This window comes from Scyliorhinus canicula, chromosome 6 (assembly GCF_902713615.1).
Source record: "Scyliorhinus canicula chromosome 6, sScyCan1.1, whole genome shotgun sequence".
NCBI classification, from domain to species: domain Eukaryota; kingdom Metazoa; phylum Chordata; class Chondrichthyes; order Carcharhiniformes; family Scyliorhinidae; genus Scyliorhinus; species Scyliorhinus canicula.
In genome coordinates, this window is record NC_052151.1 from 2,198,702 (window position 1) to 2,217,255 (window position 18,554).

Consider the following 18,554-nt stretch of genomic DNA (forward strand, 5'->3'; position numbering starts at 1 on the left):
CGGACTGCACGCGGTGTGAGCTGTCACCTGACCAATATGGAGCTCGCTCTCCAAGTGTCACATCTCCCAATAAATTACTCTCCGTATCTTCATTCTTTCTCATTCTTTAATTTTACACCTCAACATCTGAACAGAATCATTTCACTGAAATGTGGAGAGTTTATCTGATATAGAACATAGAACATAGAACATAGAACGGTACAGCACAGAACAGGCCCTTCGGCCCTCGATGTTGTGCCGAGCAATGATCACCCTACTCAAACCCACGTATCCACCCTATACCCGTAACCCAACAACCCCCCCTTAACCTTACTTTTATTAGGACACTACGGGCAATTTAGCCTGGCCAATCCACCTAACCCGCACATCTTTGGACTGTGGGAGGAAACCGGAGCACCCGGAGGAAACCCACGCACACAGGGGGAGGACGTGCAGACTCCACACAGACAGTGACCCAGCCGGGAATCGAACCTGGGACCCTGGAGCTGTGAAGCATTTATGCTAACCACCATGCTACCCTGCTGCCCCAAGTATGAAAGTAGTGATGTGATCATTGACCCAGATTGATTTGTGAGGAAGAATCTAACACGAGACCAAATGTGTAAATGCATCACCCTCTTTATTTCACAGTGAGAATCATTCCCAGCAGTTTGAAAAACAAAAGACAAACAAAGACTAGAAGACGATGGATTATTTACTGCAGCAGAGAAGCCTGTGAATGGCCCCCTGTTAACGGGAGTCAGATCTGAATCCATCATTTTCTCAATCACAGATTCAGTCTGTCGATATTCCCAAAGTCAGCTCCCAGTGTGGGTTTGAGGAGATCTGAATGGAAACTTATTCCATCTTCAGTCTCTGGATTCTAATTTAGATTGGGATTCTTGATCCAGTTTAAGGACCAAGTTTAAGCTGCTTCAGACCTGGGTCAGCAAACTGCCACTTCCCTGAGCTGGGCCCATCTGTTTCCTGAACTTGGACTGATCTGAGTCAGATCAAACCCGATTGAGAAACAACCTTTTTAATCATCCCCACCACAATGTCCAGTGTTTGATTCTCAGGTCTGGCAGGAAAAGGGAATATTTTACTGCCCACACAGGATGTTGTGTCCATTAGCAGGTTTGTCCAGTGAGTGACGTGTTCTTCCTACAGTGTCCAGTATCTATACCACACAGTCTGTTATATGGTCCATTCCCATTATACAGCACAGGACACAGAACTATTCAAACATTGAAGCAAAATCTTCCAGATGATGTGATGAAAATCTCATTATTTTACAAATGGTGAACACACTTTACAGTTTTAAACATTCCCTTGTAATTAAATCATTCATCTGGAACTAACTCCGAGTGAGAGAGCCCAGGAACAGTCCCACATCTGATCACTCCATGATTTCATATTGAACAGCTTCAATACTCTGTGCTCTGTAACAAATCCCAACTCTTTTCACATCAACTTGAAACATTCTGGTCAGTATGGGGATAAATATGAATATATTCCATCGCTGTGTGAAGATAGAACATTCTGGAACTATATCTGACACTAGGGCCATCTCAGTCTCAGTTTCACAATTCATTGAAAGCAAGATGACAGAAAAAGCAAATTAGTGCAGTGATTAATCCCCGTTCCCCAATAGAGGGCCCAGCACCCGGTACTATTGAGTTTTGCCCTGTATCTGTGCAGTGTGGAGCCGTGTTCAGCAATGAATTTGAGACGTGAAGGGAAACCAAATTAAAAAACATTATTAACGGAAATAGAGCAGGCGGGACTCAGAGACAGTCAAATATATCAGGGCTGGAGTCACATGTACGGTTAACGTGTGGGTGGACGATCACGTGTTTGCTCCACATTTGGTTGGTTCAGTGAGTGGTGAAGAACATGGCAGGTAGAATATGATGTGATGATGTTTGGGCTCCTTAGTTAAGGGTGGATGATCCGAGTTTAGTGGGAGTACATTCCCTGTTTATTAGACAGATTACACACTCGAGGGACAGTGTGGGAAGGTGGAGTTTATAGAATTTAGAATAGAATTTAGAGTGCAGAAGGAGGCCACTCGGCCCATCGAGTCTGCACCGGCTCTTGGAAAGAGCACCCTACCCAAGGTTAACACCTCCACCCTATCCCCATAACCCAGTAACCCCACCCAACACTAAGGGCAATTTTGGACACTATGGTCAATTTAGCATGGCCAATCAACCTAACCTGCACATCTTTGGACTGTGGGAGGAAACCGGAGCACCCGGAGGAAACCCACGCACACACGGGGAGGATGTGCAGACTCCGCACAGACAGTGACCCAAGCCGGGAACCGAACCTGGGACCCTGGAGCTGTGAAGCAATTATGCTAACCACCATGATACCGTGCTGCCCTAAAGTTAAGTTCAAAGATCAGCCATGATCTTCCTGAACGGTGGAGCGGACTTGAAGATTCTTTGTTTTTATTTAATTTTCAACAGACATTGCCGTCCCTTAAAGGTCCTTCTGAAGGTAAGGAGATTAAAACTATGCTCAATATTCCAGATTAAACCCAATGCAAAGTTAAACAGTTTTAGAATAGAGTTAAGCACTTCTCACTGTTTGATGCCATGAAAGGTACAGAACCTTCCAGAAAACCTTCATTCTCCTGTTTTTTCAAAACCTATTTCCATTAGCCCATGTGTGCTATAATAAGGGACGCCAAAAAATGTGCTATTGAAGGGTCGGTTGTCTTTTTCCAAATCCTTCAGTAATTGAATCACACGTTCTTCAGTTTGCTGATCATCAACCTTTGTGTCAAAAGTCCTGCAACAGAATTAAGAACAGAGGAATTTAATTTTTATACTCCTGACAAATCCTGTTTGGAAAGTCGGTTGCCAGGACAACAGGGACAGGGGTTGACCATTCAGCCCATTGAGTGGCCTGCACCAGTCAGTTAGTCCACAGCTGGAGTAAGATCATCGAGAAGCTGGCCAAATGGGCAGGCAAGTGGCAGATAGAGTTTAGATAGATAGAACAGTACAGCACAGAACAGGCCCTTCGGCCCTCAATGTTGTGCCGAACAATGATCACCCTACTTTAAACCCACGTAACCCGTATACCCGTAACCCAACAATCCCCCCATTAACCTTACACTACGGGCAATTTAGCATGGCCAATCCACCTAACCCGCACATCTTTGGACTGTGGGAGGAAACCGGAGCACCCGGAGGAAACCCACGCACACACAGGGAGGACGTGCAGACTCCACACAGACAGTGATCCAGCCGGGAATCGAACCTGGGACCCTGGAGCTGTGAAGCATTGATGCTAACCACCATGCTACCGTGAGGCCCCGTCACAGAGAAATGTGAGGTGATGCATTTTACAGAAAGGGTGGAGAGAGTCAATGCAGACTAAATGGCACAGTTCTAAAGAGAGTGCAGTAGCAGAGGGACCTAGGTGTGCACTAAACTCACCGGATATAGTACCAAAGAAGAGGTCCAGTTTGTAATGTAACTGTTGGATCTGTTGGTTCAGGTGGATTGTTGACTTCGGAAACTATCCGGAGAAATACACTGAATCTTTGTTGTATTTTGCCATTTTCCAAATATCCAAAAAATCCCCAAGGTGCAGAGAGAGGGACAACAGTAGCTGTAGGCAGAGAGACAGAGAATTTAACTGGGTAATCAGCTTATGGGGAGTAAAACGTTACAGGTGAGGGGGCAGGGTGACTTTGTTGAAATGTGGAAAATGTTGTGATATCACTTTAAGGGAATATGCAAATGAACAAGTAGCCAGGATGTCGAGCAGCACTTGATGAACTAACTCCACCATCAACAACAACCAAACAAATCATCCTGAAGCCCTGACAATCGTGGCTGGAAACTTCAACCAGGCCGACCTCAGGAATGTTCCACCCAAACTCCATCAACATATCTCCTGCTCTGCCGGAGGTACAAACACCCTGGACCACTGCTACACGGGCATCAAAGGATTCTCCCGCTCCATTCCCCAACCACACTTTGGCAAATCCGAAGGAAACCGTGCAGTGTGGGTCCGAGAATGCAAAAAGACAATATCACATCAAACGAGAGTCCCAGGCCAACGACACTAACCCATGACGTCTATGACAGGGCTTACATGAGATCACGGGCTACAAAGGAAGGCCAGGCGGAATCTCTGGGGCTGGAGCATCCCTACCCGATGATCTGAACAAGTACTATGCCCGCTTTGAGCAGTCAGCCAATGTATCAGTGCCACCCACCCCAACATCCCTGGACACACTCATACCCACTATTACAGCCTCAGGGGTAAGAGCTGCCTTCTTGAAAGTGAACCTGAGGAAAGTGACGGGTCCCGGCGGAGTCCCTGGGCGAGCACTCAGAGCCTGTACAGACTAGCTGGCGAGTGTATTCGCAGATATCTTCACCACCTCACTCCTCCGCTCTGAGGGCCCCACCTCCTTCAAGAAGACCACCATAATACCAGTACTAAAGAAGAACAAGGTAGCCTCCCTCAGCGACTACTGACCGGTGGCCCTGACGTCTGTTATCATGAAATGCTTTGGGCAGCCAGTCATGAGATGGATCACTGCCAGCCTCCCAGACGGTCTCGATCCACTGCAGTTTGCTGATCACCACACCAGTCCACAGCAGGCACTATCTCCCTGGCTCTACAATCAACACTCAACAACACCTCGACAAGAAGGTCACCTACGTCAGACTGCTGTTCATAGACTACACCTCCACCTTGTAATTGATAATATGGAAACATGTGTCACTGCAAACATGGAAGCCTGGCAATATCTGGTCTGAGAGAAACATGAGAGGGTACAGGGAAAGATCCCACGAAGGGTTAATAGCAGCCGCAAAGTACAGGATTATAAAATGCAGATTCCTTCTCTCAAGCAGGCTTAGCAAACACACAGGATTTTTGTATGAAGCGAAAAACAATGGCTCACACCTTCATTGAAAGTAACTATTTTAGGAAGCATCTGGAAAAACATGGACGAAGGTTTCAGTTGAATTAAGTGACGAATGTTTAAAACAGGCAGGCCTTTCAAGTCATAACCAAGTTAAATTTTAGCATACAGCTAAAAGCAATGATTCACACCTTCGTTGAAATTAACTATCTTAGTAAACAGCTGGAAAGGAAAGGATGAGGTTCAGTTGGATTTGGTGACAATTCTAGGTGTGAAATTTTGCTAATATCAGGTAAATTAAAGAAAATTGGAGGCTATTAGTCTACGAGAAACATAATTTAAAGCCAAAATCAAAGTCAAAATTATGAGCTGGGGACAATTGTAAAATAAAACTATAGAAATGACAGGAATTAAAAGTAACACCTCTTGAAACCAAAGCATTTTTGAATATCACAAAGGAACTTTGAACATCACAAAGGAAACAATGTAATCAGATCTGAGAGGTGAGGCCATGCCCAAAATGAATACTTAGTTGTGTTAGAATGTTTAGATCAAAGATACTTTTTACAATCAAAATGAAATAATAGTTACTTTACAATAAGGTCATAAAAACTTAATAACTGTTAGACAGAAAATATAAACCCAAAGACCAGAGCAGGAACTACCAGAACCAGAACTGAGAGAGAAGGAACAAGAGAAGCAGAGTTAGCTTACAGCCAGCTCAGTCATGGGAAACATAAGACAAGCCGAGCTAACACAGCTAATACATCTAAGGAAGACGGGAATTTAAAGAGGAGGCAGAGTCAGCTCAGAGATAGCCAGCAGAGCCAGCTCTCACAGCTCGGTACATGGGAAAGATAGGACACAGCAACCGAGCTCACCAGCAAATACATCTAAAGAAGACCAGATTTTAAAAAGAAGATAGATTGTCAAGGTGGGCCTGAAGGTCCCTTCAACCAACCAGAAGGATCCAGAAGCAAGATCTTTTTACCTTTCTGGAAAGAGAGTGATTGCAGCTTTTAAAATAAAAAAATATAATAATAAAATAACTTAATTTAACCTGAAACAGTGGTTATTCCTAAAGTCTACTTTACTTACTGAGCAATGCAGGACCCAGGATCAATGCTACTAAGTGGTAAGTAGATTAAATTTTCGGTGAAGGTATGGGTTATACCGGGGGATAACTTGAAAATACAGTTTGAGCTGAATAGCACCCACCGAAGCCTGCATCGGAGTCAGGGAGTGAGAATCCCTGTTCACCATTTAGAATGTCGGCCCTTTTTGGTATGGGGGGAATTCTAAGAATAGTGGTGAATTTTCAACAACAGCCTTCAACACTATTATCCCGACAAGACTAATAACCAAACTCCGCAATCTTGGGCTTGACCCCTCCCTGTGCAGCTGGATCCTTCCTCACCAACAGACCGCAATCTGTCAGGATGGGCAACAGCACCTCCTCCACAATAGTCCCCAACACCTGGGCCCCGTAAGGATGTGTGCTCAGTCCTCTACAGCACTCCCTATACACATGACTGTGTGGCAAGATTTAACTCCAACTCAATCTATAAGTTTGCGGATGATACAACTGGTGGGCTGCATCTCAAACAACGACGAATCAGACTACAGAAGGGAGATAGATCACTTGGTTGCATGGTGTACCAAAAACAACCTCTCTCTAAATGTTGGAAAGACCAAGGAACTGATCATTGACTTCAGGAAGGGCAGCACGACACACACTCCCGTCTGCATCAATGGCTCCGAAGTGGAGATAATAATCATAATAATCGCTTATTGTCACAAGTAGGCTTCAATGAAGTTACTGTAAAAAGCCCCTAGTCACCACATTCCAGCGCCTGCTCAGGGAGGCCGGCATGGAAATTGTACCCGCGCTGCTGGTCTTGTTCTGCATTACAAGCCAGCTGTTTAGCCCACTGTGCTAAACCAGCCCCGAAACCAGATGGTCGATAGCTTTAAGTTCCTGGGGATCACCATCACCATTACACTGTCCTGGTCCACTCACGTTGATGCAACAGTCAGGAAAGCCCAACAACATCTCTACTTCCTCCGGAAGCTAAAGAAATTCAGCATGTCTGCATCGACTCTCACAAACTTCTACAGATGTTCCACAGAGAGCATCCTATCCGGCTGCATCACAGCTCGGTATGGCAACTGCTCGGCCCAAGATCGCCAGAAACTGCAGAGTGTGGTGAACTCAGCCCAATGCATCACACAAGCTTGCCACCCCCACATTGATTCTGTCTACACCTCCCGCTGCCTCAGGAAGGCAGACAGCATTATCAGAGACCCCTCCCACCCAGACATTGCCTTCCTCCAGATCCTTCCATCAGGCAGAAGGTACAGAAGTCTGAAGACCCGCACATCCAGACATAGGAACAGCTTCTTCCCCACAGCTACCAGACTCCCCAACGACTCCCCCTTGGACTGATCTATTCCCTGTGAGAACACTATTCACGACGCCTATGCTGCTTTTGTTTGGCCTTGTTCCGCACTGTAACCAATCAGTATATGTTGATGTACCATTTGTTCCTTTGGCCACAGAAAAATACTTTTCACTGTACTTCGGTACATGTGACAATCAATCAATGGATCAATTCTGGATCCAAGCTGCTGCCCCTTCCATCACATCAGTTTAAATTCTGCTAACAGTCTACTAATCATTCACCCTCAACTACCATTAACCATTCACCCTCAACTACCATTAACCTTTAAACATTCAGCCTCAACCACCATTAACCATTAAACATTCAGCCTCAACCACCATTTACCATTAAACATTCACCCTCAACCACCATTAACCATTAACCATTCACCCTCAACTACCATTAACCATTAAACATTCACCCTCAACCACCATTAACCATTAAACATACAGCCTCAACCACCATTAACCATTAAACATTCAGCCTCAACCACCATTAACCATTAAACATTCACCATTATCCACCATTAACCATTAAACATTCACCCTCAACCACCATTAACCATTAAACATTCACCCTCAACCACCATTAACCATTAAACATTCAGCCTCAACAACCATTAACTATTAACCATTCAGCCTCAATCACCATTAACCATTAAACATTCCCCCTCAACCACCATTAACCATTAACCATTCAGCCTCAACCACCATTAACCATTAAACATTCACCCTCAACCACCATTAACCATTAAATATTCAGCCTCAACCACCATTAACCATTAAACATTCACCCTCAACCACCATTAACCATTAAACATTCACCCTCAATCACCATTAACCATTAAACATTCACCCTCAATCACCATTAACCATTAAACATTCAGCCTCAATCACCATTAACCATTAAACATTCAGCCTCAACCACCATTAACCATGAAATAACTGGACGCAGTTAGTTACAGACGATTTCTCTTTAACAAGGTAGAATTTCCTGTCACTGAGTCTCAGACAGGAGCCAGCTTTCCTGCAGCATCCACTGAGCTGAGAGAGATGCTGTTTCTCAGCTTCTACAAGGGTTCATGTCGACTCCAATAGCGGGTTCATGCCTGACAAAGAGCCTTTATTACACTGGGGAAATTCAGCAACTACAGCTGGAATCCTGCTCCCAGTACACGTGGGAAACTGTCCTGGATTCTGGGAATATAAAGCCGGCAGGTATCAAAGCAGGAGCCCCATTAGCGCCTCAACCCACTAGTCCCATGTGACCGAGGATCACTCTGGGATTGACAATTCTTTGGTCAGTGTGTCAGTCTGTACAGAAAGTTTCAAACCTGACAGGTTAAAGAGGGAACGGTTGTTTTATAATCTGTTGTTACTTTGAAGGAACATCTGACATACCTGCAACATTCCCACAACGTGCATAACTGAATAGTTTCTCCAGACCGATTGCCAGCGCACTTTCAATATCCTCTGCATCAACTTCAGTTTGAACCCATTGCCGAAATTCAAATTCAAACTCATAATAATTCTGAAACAAGAAAATAAAATCCATCACCATGTGACTCAACTGAACTGGCACCAAAACCCATCAGTGTTGAGGGGCCTGTCCTCGGTTCCCAGGTGTGGGAACAGTATTCATGTCCTGCATGGAGTGACCTGGGAAAAGAGTTTGGAGTTGATGATGGGAGACTTGGCATCCCCATTTCCAGATGGATTTTCCTGACCCCCTCATGCACTCTTTCAACTTTCGAGTTACCCTGCACATTGGGCCTGACTCCTTCCCCTTGGGCTTTCAATGAAAACAAATATAGAGAATGTTATTGACGGCCATCGACACTGAATCATGTCCAGTCATTGTGTTTCCCTTTGACTGTTTTACCACATTATTTAAACAGAAAGGTTTCAATGGGTCAGAAACTGGGCCTCGTATCCAAGCACTAATCCAGGCTGAAAGCATAGGAGCTGGAATAGGCCCAACAGCTCCTCAAGCCTTTTGTTTAGAAAATATTTTATTTAAGCATTTGCAATTTTTACAATTTGACATGTTGACATTTCTAAAACAACCGCACAGGTCGACGCACAAAATACCCCCTAAAAGATCAAATAATAAACCACATCCCCCACGTCCCCCACCCTGTCCCCAATTACCCGTATACTAAGCTCCCTGTCCTTATCCAACATTACCCTGCCTCCTGATATCCTTCCCCCCCTTTTCCCTTTCCCCCCTTACTGCTGACGTTCAGTTTTTGTTGAAGAAATCGATGAGCGGCTGCCAACTCCGGGCGAATCCCTGTATTGATCCTCTCAGAGTGAACTTGATTTTCCCCAGACTGAGAAACTGGACCATATCGCTGACCCACACTCCTGACTTCAGGGGCTCCGGGTCCCTCCATCTCAGCAAGATCCATCTCCGAGCCACCAGGGAGGAGAAGGTCAGGATATCAGCCGCCTCCCCCCTTTGCCCCCGGACCCTCCGACACCCCAAATATTGCTCATTCTGGACTCGGAGTTACCCTACCTTCCAGGACTTCTGACATAACATCTGCAAATCCCTGCCAGAATTCCCTCAGTTTGGGACATGCCCAAAACATATGAACATGGTTGGCCGGGCTACCCCCACACCGCCCACATCTTTCCTCCATGTTCTCGAAGACCCTACTCATCCGAGCTGCCGTCATGTGGGCCCTGTGGGCTACCTTGAACTGAATCAAGCTGAGTCTAGCACAGGGCGAGGATGCATTTACCCTTTTCAAGGCTTTTTCCCACAGTTCAGTTTCCAGCTCCCCTCCCAACTCCTCTTCCCACTTCCTCTTCACCTCTCTGATAGGGGCCCCTTCCCACTCTAACAATTCCCTGTTTATCTATGGAACTTTCCCACTCCAACCCCTGTTTTTGACAGCACTTTATCCTCAGGGGGAGGCTTGGAAAGCTTGGGGCCTGTCTCTGTACAAAGTCCCGCACACCCTCCGGGCCCCCACACCCTCAGGGCCCCCACACCCTCAGGGCCCCCACACCCTCAGGGCCCCCACACCCTCAGGGCCCCCACACCCTCCGGGCCCCCACACCCTCAGGGCCCCCACACCCTCAGGGCCCCCACACCCTCAGGGCCCCCACACCCTCCGGGCCCCCACACCCTCCGGGCCCCCACACCCTCAGGGCCCCCACACCCTCCGGGCCCCCCCACCCTCAGGGCCCCCACACCCTCAGGGCCCCCACACCCTCAGGGCCCCCACACCCTCAGGGCCCCCCCCACCCCCCCCACCCTCAGGGCCCCACACCCTCAGGGCCCCACACCCTCAGGCCCCCCCACCCTCAGGGCCCCCACACCCTCAGGGCCCCCACACCCTCAGGGCCCCCCCACCCCCCCCACCCTCAGGGCCCCACACCCTCAGCCCCCCCCCCCCACCCTCAGGGCCCCCACACCCTCAGGGCCCCCCCACCCTCCGGGCCCCCACACCCTCCGGGCCCCCACACCCTCAGGGCCCCCACACCCTCAGGGCCCCACACCCTCAGGCCCCCCCCACCCTCCGGGCCCCCACACCCTCAGGGCCCCCACACCCTCAGGGCCCCCACACCCTCAGGGCCCCCACACCCCCTACCCCCCACACCCTCAGGGCCCCCCCACCCTCAGGGCCCCCAGACCCTCAGGGCCCCCACACCCTCAGGGCCCCCACACCCTCAGGGCCCCCACACCCTCAGGGCCCCCCCACCCCCCCCACCCTCAGGGCCCCACACCCTCAGGGCCCCACACCCTCAGGCCCCCCCCACCCTCAGGGCCCCCACACCCTCAGGGCCCCCACACCCTCAGGGCCCCCCCACCCCCCCCCCCACCCTCAGGGCCCCACACCCTCAGGCCCCCCCCCCCCCCTCAGGGCCCCCACACCCTCAGGGCCCCCCCCCCCTCCGGGCCCCCCCACCCTCCGGGCCCCCACACCCTCAGGGCCCCCACACCCTCAGGGCCCCCACACCCTCAGGGCCCCCACACCCCCTACCCCCCCCACCCTCAGGGCCCCCCCACCCTCAGGGCCCCCACACCCTCAGGGCCCCCACACCCTCAGGGCCCCCACACCCTCAGGGCCCCACACCCTCAGGGCCCCCACACCCTCAGGGCCCCACACCCTCAGGGCCCCCACACCCTCAGGGCCCCCACACCCTCAGGGCCCCCACACCCTCAGGGCCCCACATCCTCAGGGCCCCCACACCCTCAGGGCCCCCACACCCTCAGGGCCCCCACACCCTCAGGGCCCCACACCCTCAGGGCCCCCACACCCTCAGGGCCCCCACACCCTCAGGGCTGTCACCACCACAGGACCTGTGGAGTATCGAGTCGTTGAGAACGGCAGGGACGCCATCAGTAAAGCCTCCAAACTCGTACCTTTGCAGGATGCTGCCTCCATCCGCTCCCAGACCGACCCCTCCCCCTGTACCCACTTCCTGACCATCAATGTGTTGGCAGCCCAGGAATAGTTAATAAAGCTCGGGAGAGCCAATCCCCCTTCCCCGTGTGCCGGTTCCAGGAGTGCCCTCCTTACTATCGGGGTTTTACCTGTCCATATAAACCTCGATATCACCGCATTCATACTTCTGAAAAAAGCCTTTGGGACGAAAATCAGGAGACATTGAAAAAAGAAAATCAGTCTCGGAAGGACAGTCACCTTCACCGTCTGAACCCTCCCCGCCCCCAGCGTCAGTGGGAGCCGGTCCCATCTACAAAAATCCCATTGGATCCACTGCTTTGCCCAAATTTAACTTGTGAAGCTGCCTCCAATCCTTGGCCACTTCAATCCCCAGATCCCTAAAGCTCTTCACCCTCCATCCCAGGGCTCCGACCCGCTGTTCCTGCCAACCCAGAGCCCCCAGCTCGGAGCGCCGCAGGTATGTATCACGGAGGGAGTTGCAGGCGGGGGATGTGGGGGCCTGGTGGTGGGATGCGGGGTCCGTGCCCCAGGCTTGATTCCCCCCCCCCGCCCCAATCTAGTTGGTGAACCTGGAGACGATCAGAGCGTCCCGTCCCCATTTGCCCCGGTGCACATGTCGGGCAGCCTCCTGTGCCGCCCATTGCAGGGGACCCTGGGGGGGTCTCCCTATCACAGGGGTCTCTGTGGGGGGTCTCTGTGGGGGGGGGGGTCTCCCTATCACAGGGGTCTCTGTGGGGGGGTCTCACTATCACAGGGGTCTCTGTGGGGGGGGGTCTCCCTATCACAGGGGTCTCTGTGGGGGGGGGCTCCCTATCACAGGGGCCTCTGTGGGGGGGGGGTCTCCCTATCACAGGGGCCTCTGTGGGGGGTCTCTGTGGGGGGGGGTCTCCCCATCACAGGGGCCTCTGTGGGGGGGGGGTCTCCCTATCACAGGGGTCTCTGTGGGGGGTCTCTGTGGGGGGGGGTCTCCCTATCACAGGGGTCTGTGGGGGGTCACTGTGGGGGAGGGGTCTACCTATCACAGGGGTCTCTGTGGGGGGTCTCTGTGGGGGGTCTCTGTGGGGGGTCTTTGTGGGGGGGTCTCACTATCACAGGGGTCTCTGTGGGGGGTCTCTGTGGGGGGGGGTGTCCCTATCACAGGGGTCTCTGTGGGGGGGGTGTCCCTATCACAGGGGTCTCTGTGGGGGGTCTCCCTATCACAGGGGTCTCTGTGGGGGTGTGGTCCTCCCTATCACAGGGGTCTCTGTGGGGGGGGGTCTCCCTATCACAGGGGACTCTGTGGGGGGGGGTCTCCCTATCACAGGGGTCTCTGTGGGGGGGGTCCCTATCACAGGGGTCTCTGTGGGGGGATCTCTGTGGGGGGTCTCTGTGGGGGGGGTCTCCCTATCACAGGGGTCTCTGTGGGGTGTCTCCCTATTACAGGGGTCTCTGTGGGGGGGGGGGGTGGTCTCTGTGGGTGGGCCTCCCTATCACAGGGGTCTCCGTGGGGGGGTCTCCCTATCACAGGGGTCTCTGTGGGGGGGGGTCTCCCTATCACAGGGGTCTCTGTGGGGGGGGGGTCTCCCTATCACAGGGGTCTCTGTGGGGGGGGGTTCTCACTATCACAGGGGTCTCTGTGGGGGGGTAAGTTGTATCACTGCTGTATTTGTGCGTCTGGGAGGGGTCGGAGGTGGGGGGTGGGGGTTGGGGGTGTCGGCGATGGGTTGCGGCTTATTGGGGGGGTGGGGCAGGGTTGGGGTGGGGGGAGTGTCGGGGAAGGGTTGGGGGTTGTTGGGGGGAGTGTTGGGGCAGTTTCGGGGGTGGGACGTCACACTACCACAGGGGTTAGCACTATTGCTTCACAGCTCCAGGGTCCCAGGTTTGATTCCCGGCTTGGGTCACTGTCTGTGCGGAGTCTGCACGTTCTTCCCGTGTCTGCGTGGGTTTCCTCCGGGTGCTCCGGTTTCCTCCCACAAGTCCCGAAAGACGTGCTGTTGGGTGAATTGGACATTCTGAATTCTCCCTCTGTGACCTGAACAGGCGCCGGAATGTGGAGACTAGGGGCTTTTCACAGTAACTTCATTCAGTGTTAATGTCAGCCTACTTGTGACAATAAAGATCATTATTATTATTATTATCCTGTCCATGCCCCTCATAATCTTGTCCACCTCGATCAGTTCGCCCCTCAGCCTTCTCTGCTCCTGGGAAACCAACCCCAGCCTATCCAACCTCTCTCCATAACTGAAATGTTCCATCCCAGGCAGCATCCTGGTGAATCTCCTCTGCACTCCCTCCAGTACAATCACATCCTTCCTATAATGTGGTGACCAGAATTACACACAGTCCTCCAGCTGTGACCTCACCAAAGTTCTCCAACTCCAACATGACCTCCCTGCTTTTGGAATCTAGGCCTCGATTGATAACAGCGAGTGTCCCATTTGCCTTTTTCCCCACCCTATTAACCTGCCCTCTGCCTTCAGAGACCCACCCTCAGCTTCCTGCCTCCCCTCCAATGATGGATCCAATATATCCCTTTGCCTTGGGTCCCATGGGCCCTGACTTGATCAATCTGTCAATAGGGACCTTATCAAAAGCCTGGCTAAAGTCCATATCGACCACTCCAAATGTTCCACATCAACACTCCTGGTTCCTGCCTCAAATAATTCTACTGTATTTGTCAGGAAAGACCTTCCCTTAACAAATCCACGCTGACTATTCCTGATTAATCCGTGTCTAAAGTACAGATAGATTCTGTCCCTCAGAATACTTTCCTGATCCCAGCCTTGAATTTAGAAATCATTAACTGTGTGAGTGCCGGGTCCCAGGATGTCTGAACCTCCCGGGGCAGATATTTCACTGTTTATTCCAGTTCACACACTCAGCATTGACAAGCCTCCCTGCCTGAGTGACACAGATGTTTGACAGTAAAGAGAGTAAAGGGGACTCGACCCAAAAATACAGGCATTAAATAATTTCCACTGGGTACGAACATTACAGAGAGCAGCAAACTCTGAATTATACTCACCTTGTCCTTAATGACGACTTCGGGTTTAAGGCAGTCATCCCGTTCACAGAGTTCGATCACCTTGCCTACTGGATTCTGTGCAGCGAGATGGTTCCAGAAGAGGACAGACACGGTTAAGAAGATTCTCAGCATCTTGGTGTCGGGACAGGTCTCTGGTGAATTCACTGAATGACCCTCAGCACCTTCAGCCTCGATCTGCAGTTTGAGCAGAGAGCTCAGAGATTTTTATACAGTTTCAAAGGGATGATTTTGAATAAAGTTTAGCTACGGGAACATCAAATGTTAATGAAATGCCTCGGATGATTAACTATGGAAATGTGTTTTGGTCCCAACCTTGAATTTGGGAATCATTTAGACATCATGATCTGTGTGATGCTGGTTGCTGGGAAATGTGAACTGCCCGGGGGCAGATATTTCACTATTGATTCCCGTTCACACACTCAGCATTGACCCCCCTGCCTGAGTTAGACAGGGTTTTGGTGGGAAAGGTTATGGGGACAGGCAGCAAAGTGGGGTTAAGGCCACAGTGAGATCAGACATGATCTAATCGAACGATGGAGCAGGTTGGAGGGGCTGATCGATCTACTCCAGCTCCAATCTTTATTTAATTCATCCTTGGGATGTGGGTGTTGCTGGGAGGGGCCGCCATTTGTTGCCCATCCCTAATTACCCTGGTACTGAGCGGCTGGCTCAGAGGGAACCGCATTGCTGTGGGTCTGGAGTCACGTGTAGGTCAGACCGGGTAAGGGCGGCAGATTCCCTTCCCTGAAGGACATTAGTGAACCAGATGGGTTTCTACGATAATCGGCAATTGTTTTATGGTCATTATTCGACTTTAACTTCCAGATTTATAAAATGTAATTAAAATGTGACCATGTGCCAGAGTGGGATTGGATCCCGGGATCCCAGACCATTCTCCTGGCTCTCTGGATTACTCGGCCAGTGACAGTGCCATTGTGCCACCTCCTCCCATCTCTGAGGGTTTGATGACACTACCTGTTACGATGCATCATCCTCTGTTTTTAACAGTCAGAATCTATTCCCAGCCTTTTGAAAAGCTAAATACAGACAAAGGTGACAAGACTTTGTTTAATTTACTCCACAGTAAAAACCTGTCAATGGGCTGCCTGTTAATAGACCATACATAGAATCCCTATAGTTCAGATGGAGGCCACTCGGCCCATTGAGTCTGCACTGACCCTCTGAAAAAGCCCCCTACCTCGGCCCAAGGCCCCCTTCCCCGGAAAGCCACCTCACATTTGGACACTAAGGGCAATTTAGCCTGGCCAATCCACCCAACCTGCACATCTTTGGGCTGTGGGAGGAAACCGGAGCACCCGGAGGAAACCCACACAGACACGGGGAGAACGTGCAGACTCGGCACAGACAGTGACCCAAGCCGGGAATCGAACCCGGGTTCAACGTCCTGGCTGAATATTCAAGAACACCAGGTGAGGTTGATGGATTTGGTGTGGAGATGCCGGCGTTGGCCTGGGGTGAGCACAGTAAGAAGTCTGACAACACCAGGTTAAAGTCCAACAGGTTTGATTCAAACACGAGCTTTCGGAGCACTGCTCCTTCCTCAGGTGAATGGAGAGGTATGTTCCAGAAACATTTATATAGACAAAGTCAGAGATGCTGGACAATGCTTGGAATGCGAGCATTTGCAGGTAATCAAATCATTACAGATCCAGGGAGAGGGATAATCACAGGTTAAAGAGGTGTGAATTGTCTCAAGCCAAAACAGTTGGTAGGATTTTGCAAGTCCAGGCCAGATGGTGGGGGGTGAATGTAATGCGACATGAATCCAAGATCCCGGTTGAGGCCGCACTCATGTGTGCGGAACTTGGCTATAAGTTTCTACTCGGTGATTCTGCGTTATCGCGTGTCCTGAAGGCCGCCTTGGAGAACGCTTACCCGGAGATCAGAGGCTGAATGCCCTTGACTGCTGAAGTATTCCCCGACTGGAAGGGAACATTCCTGCCTGGTGATTGTCTTGCGATGTCCGTTCATTCGTTGTCGCAGTGTCTGCATGGTCTCGCCAATGTATCACGCTTCGGGACATCCTTTCCTGCAGCGTATGAGGTAGACAACATTGGTCAAGTCGCACGAGGATGTGCCGCGTACCTGGTGGGTGGTGTTACCACGTGTAATGGTGGCATCCGTGTCGATGATCTGGCATGTCTTGCAGAGATTGCCCTGGCAGGGTTGTGTGGTGACGTGGTCACTGTTCTGAAGACTGGGTAATTTGCTGCAAACAATGGTTTGTTTGAGGTTGCGCGGTTGTTTGAAGGCCAGTAGTTGGGGTGTGGGGATGACCTTGGCAAGATGTTCATCTTCATTGATGATGTGTTGGAGGCTGCGAAGAAGATGTCGTAGTTTCTCCGCCCCAGGAAAGTACTGGACGACGAAGGATACTCTGTCAGTGGTGTCCCGTGTTTGTGTTCTGAGGAGTTCGGTGCGGTTTTTTGCTGTGACGCGTTGGAACTGTCGACCGATGATTCGAGTGCCATATCCCGTTCGTATGAGGGCATCTTTCAGTGTCTGTAGATGTCTGTTATGCTCCTTCTCGTCTGAGCAGATCCTGTGTATACGGAGAGCTTGTCCATAGGGGATGGCTTCTTTAATTTGTTTAGGGTGGAAGCTGGAGAAGTGGAGCATCGTGAGGTTGTCTGTGGGCTTGCGGTAAAGCGAAGTGCTGAGGTGACCGTCCTTGATGGAGATGAGTGTGTCCAAGAATGCAACTGTCATCGATGTGTCTGGTGGATAACGTTGGTTGAAGGTTCTGTGCGGTGAGGAAGTCTTGTTCAAACTTGTGCATGAAGATGTTGGCATATTGAGATGCGAATGTGGACCCCATGGCTGTTCCATGCGTCTGGATGAAGAATTTGTTGTCGAAGGTGAAGACGTTGTGATCTAGAATGAAGCGGATGGGTTTCAGAATTGTGTCTGGAGATTGGCAGTTGTTGGTGTTGAGGACTGAGGCTGTTGCAGCAATGCCGACGTCAAGGGGGATGCTGGTGTAGAGTGCCGAGATGTCCATTGTGACGAGGAATGTTCCTGGTTCAACTGGCCCATGGGTGCTGAGTTTCTGTAGGAAGTCCGTCGTGTCGCGACAGAAGCTGGGTGTACCTTGTACGATGGGTTTCAAGATGCCCTCGATGTGGCCAGAGAGGTTCTCACACAGGGTCCCATTGCCTGATACGATAAGACAGCCTGGTGTGTTGGCCTTGTGTATTTTCGGGAGGCAGTAGAGATCTCCAACGTGGGGAGTACGTGGGATGAGAGTACGTAGGGTGCTCTGAAGGTCTGGGTCCAAAGTCTTGATCAGTCCGTTGAGTTGGCGGATGTGTTTGGGGTTCGGGGCCTTGTGACCATTTCTGATTGGACATGACCCAGGGACGCCAATGTAGACGGTGACAAAACGCCAACAGTCACACACTCGATACGATGCTGAACATCGTTTATCCAGGAACTCTGTAATATTGAAACCAACAAGAAACCACACACGTCGGACATGAAACAGTCAGAACTTTATTCATCAAATAGGTCAAGCGTGAAAATCCATTTAACATTGACAACAATACTTCTATCTATCTTCCCGAGACCTTCCCAGTAATACTTTCCCAGACCTTCCCAGTAATACTTCCCGGGCCCTCCCAGTAATACTTCACGGGCCCTCCCAGTAATACTTCCCGGGACCTTCCCAGTAATGCTTCCCCAGACATTCCCAGTAATACTTCCCGGGCCCTCCCAGTAATACTTCCCGGGACCTTCCCAGTAATGCTTCCCCAGACATTCCCAGTAATACTT

At 50.7% G+C, this 18,554-nt stretch overlaps 1 protein-coding gene across 1 annotated transcript; it reads right to left on the reverse strand.

The window, feature by feature from the left end:
• Positions 1-2,522: 2,522 nt before the first annotated feature.
• Positions 2,523-14,928, reverse strand: LOC119966779 (heme-binding protein 2-like). The gene is made up of 4 exons (XM_038798757.1): positions 14,742-14,928; positions 8,718-8,847; positions 3,432-3,606; positions 2,523-2,778 (listed from the first exon to the last, which is right to left on the reverse strand). Exons 1-4 carry the CDS (start codon positions 14,871-14,873, stop codon positions 2,613-2,615), a joined length of 603 nt encoding a protein of 200 aa, XP_038654685.1. The 5' UTR covers positions 14,874-14,928; the 3' UTR covers positions 2,523-2,612.
• Positions 14,929-18,554: the final 3,626 nt, after the last annotated feature.